Source organism: Microtus ochrogaster, chromosome 16 (assembly GCF_000317375.1).
Source record: "Microtus ochrogaster isolate Prairie Vole_2 chromosome 16, MicOch1.0, whole genome shotgun sequence".
NCBI classification, from domain to species: Eukaryota; Metazoa; Chordata; class Mammalia; order Rodentia; family Cricetidae; genus Microtus; species Microtus ochrogaster.
Genome location: NC_022018.1, coordinates 60,224,360 through 60,227,578, shown reverse-complemented (window position 1 = coordinate 60,227,578; position 3,219 = coordinate 60,224,360). Strand labels below are relative to the sequence as shown.

At 43.5% G+C, this 3,219-nt stretch overlaps 1 protein-coding gene across 4 annotated transcripts in view; it reads left to right on the top strand.

The window, feature by feature from the left end:
• The window catches only part of Agtpbp1 (ATP/GTP binding protein 1), a 128,862-nt gene extending 127,214 nt beyond the window's left edge, over positions 1 to 1,648 (top strand). For all 4 annotated transcript variants that reach the window (XM_005355304.3, XM_026782897.1, XM_013349180.2 and 1 more), the window contains one exon: positions 976 to 1,648. In XM_005355304.3, coding sequence (XP_005355361.1) covers positions 976 to 1,153 — 178 coding nt within the window. In that variant the 3' untranslated portion in view covers positions 1,154 to 1,648. The remainder of the gene's footprint in view (positions 1 to 975) is intronic.
• Positions 1,649 to 3,219: the final 1,571 nt, after the last annotated feature.

Below are 3,219 nucleotides of genomic sequence, written 5' to 3'. Positions count from 1 at the left end.
CACACACTCCACACTTTCCTAACACAGACACACAGACATATGTGCGCACACACTCCACACTTTCCTCTGCAAGGGTAAAGCTCACTAGAGGAAGAAGTGCTTTTTCAGACAGAATTGACTTTTTCCATCACAATTGCAACTATAGGATCCCCTTGCCTTCTGCTCCAGCGTGCTGGCCTGGAATTTTGTGCTCAGCTGTGCATACTCTCATCTCCAGGGTCGACTGACCCTACACTTCTTATTTTAACAGACTGTTTTCTCTTTTGTCTAGTTGTATAGCTTTTGGTTGTTTCACCTATCAGAAATAGTTGTTTGGAAGTGGCCTGTAAGCAAACATACATAAGAAATTGTATTGTGTTCATTTGGGCACAAGTGCGGGGTGTGTAGATTGTCCCAGCAGTGTGTCCTTGATGTGAGTGTGTAATTTCCACCACTGGGGAGCAGTCATGGGAGAGCTGTTTTCATCCCTCACACACTCCCTGAAGAAATGCACAGACATCTTATTCTCTACCCGGTGGGAAGTAGTCAGTCTGTGTGTTGAGTAGTCACATTGTGGGGATGTGGCTGTGACCAGTTCACAGCAGCGAGTCACTGTAGACGTCAATGGTTCTGTTTCTCACGCAGCCTGTTGGAACTCCCTGTTGCCTGATTTGCAGGGATTAAAATAGGATTTTAAGATAAATCTTGAAAATGTGTGTGTTAACGAAATCCTTGAACTAATAACCCTTGAGTGAATCCTCTTCCCTTGTGCCTATGATGTGCTGTGTATGGACCTTTCAGTGTCACTAAAGACGGCCATGTCACCCCACTGCTGGGGCAGGTGGCTTTCAGCTGTTGTAAACACCTTTTTCATTTGTATGAAGTCTCCAGTTAATCCGAGCTGCTTGTATTACTGAGGTCCAGGTTGATGCCTGTGAGTGGTGTGTCGAAGTCTGGGTCTCACGAAGCCTTGTGTGTTCTGTGCTTTGGCTGCAGCCCTACCACTTATGTTTTGGATGAAGATGAACCTCGATTCCTTGAAGAAGTTGATTACAGTGCAGAAAGCAATGACGAGTTAGAGGTTGAATTAGCGGAAAACACAGGTGATTATGAGCCTTCTGCCCAAGAAGAAGCCCTTTCCGACTCCGAGGTATCAAGAGCTCACATGTCTTGAACTTTCTGCCATCTTTGTTAATTGCCAAGAAGAAATGAAATGTCTTGGTTTTCATTACACAGGAAATTTGAGAGGGACAAGCTTTTAGACAGCTGACTCAAAGAAGACAAAAAGGAACTTGGGCCTGTTTGGTTTCAAGAGAATAAATATATTATTAATTAATGATATAATTGGCATTTGTTTTATTTTAGATATTCAATGTACTTTATATAGCATTGAATTGTCAAATGATAGATTTACTTTAAAAAAGAACCCAAATATCATTGCATGAATTTTTATCTCCTGTGACACCTGCATCAAGTAGATAAATTTGAAGTGTGTCCAAGTACAAAGTCTAAATGATAGTGTTGAAAGCTAATATCCCTGTACGTGGGTTTCTCCAGAGATGCTTGTGTGGAGGTGGGTAGCTCCTGAAGATAAGACTGCTCTTCAGAATCATGTGAACTGTGGACCGTGGCCTTGAAACCGTTCGTTAAATAAAAACCATATCAAATACTGTGTTTATTTTGTCATCTTTTTAGCCAGCTCAGGTTCTTAGTTTGAAGAACTTGTAAAAATCCTGTGTCTGACACTTGATGAGAGCTTCCCTAAACAACCTAGCTTCCCAGGCTTGAGAATGATGCTGTGGGTGCCCGTGCCTCCCACTGAGCTGCACCCTTGTTGGCTGTGTTGTATGGATGTCCTGCAAGACCCTCACTGCAGTCCCGTGCATGAGCTGAGCTGAGCTGTGCTGTGCTGTGTGCCTGGGCTTGTAAGGTTTCTTCAGAGCATGCCAGTAGTAGCAGGAGCCCTAAGTGACCCCAGTCAATTTGAATTGTTCTTGCAGTGACATTTTGCTGAGGGTTGGCCATCCTGTGGCAAGGGTAACCATCATCACCAAATAAAACAAACTCAGTGACTAGATACTTGCTTTATATGCTGAATTTTGCTATTGTAAACGAAACTCCTCTATGGCTCATGTGCTTAGGTGCCTCTGTGTGTCTGTCTCCTGGGTTACTCCTAGGTTAGAGCCATTTTTAAACCTTTTAAAATGGAAAATAAATGACTAAAATATACTTTGGATATATGCATTTTCCCAAATCAGTGCTTTTTTATCATCTTATTTAAGATAAATATAGGTTCTCTTTGGTGTCTTGGGAGCCATGTTAAAAACATAGCAGAGATGCTGTGAAGGGAGGCTGGCCAGGCTGATGGTGCACACCAGGACTTTAGGAGGTGGGGCCAGGAAGATCCACAGTCCAGTCTCTCAGGCCGTCAAATCCTGGAGAGTGTGGTGGTTGTCTGAGTCAGCGTTCTGTTGCTCTGAGGAGACACCATGACCACAACTACTCTTACAAAGAAAACATTTAATTGAGGGGGCTCACTTACAGTTCAGAGGTTCATTTCGTCATGGTGGGGAGCATGGTGGCAAGCAGGCAGGAACAGACAAGTATACTACATCCTGCACACAACAGGAAGTTGACACACTTCTTCCAGTAAGACCACGCCTCTTAATAGTGCCATAACTTTTGGGGGCCATTTTCTTTCAAACCTCCGCATTCCACTCCCTGGCCGCCAAAGGCTTATAGCCATATCATAGTGCAAAAATTGCATTCAGTCCAACTTCAGAAGTCCCCAGAGTTAAGTCTTGAACTTGTTTCAAAATCCAGTCTCTTATGAGATGCATGACACTCTCTTAACGTAATCACCTGTAAAAAAAAAAATCAAAAAACAGATCATATACTTCCAACGTATAATGGCACAGGATATGCATTACTGCTCCAAAGTGCAGGGAAAGGAGCGTAGTGAGGAAATGCTGGACCAGTGCAAGACTGAAAACCAGCTGGGCGCACTCCAAACTCTGCATCTCCAGTCTCCACATCTCCAATTCCGTTCAGCTTTGTTGACTGACTGTAACACACTTCTCTCTCTTGGGCTCTTTCCACTCCTTGTTCCTGCTTTCCTCGGCAGGTATCCCATGACTCTGGCATCCCTGACGTCTTGGGTAGTCACAAAATTCAAGTTGTCGAAGATCTGGTTAATACAAGCCTCTCTCCGTCTGTCTTTTATTTTTTGTATTTTCTTTT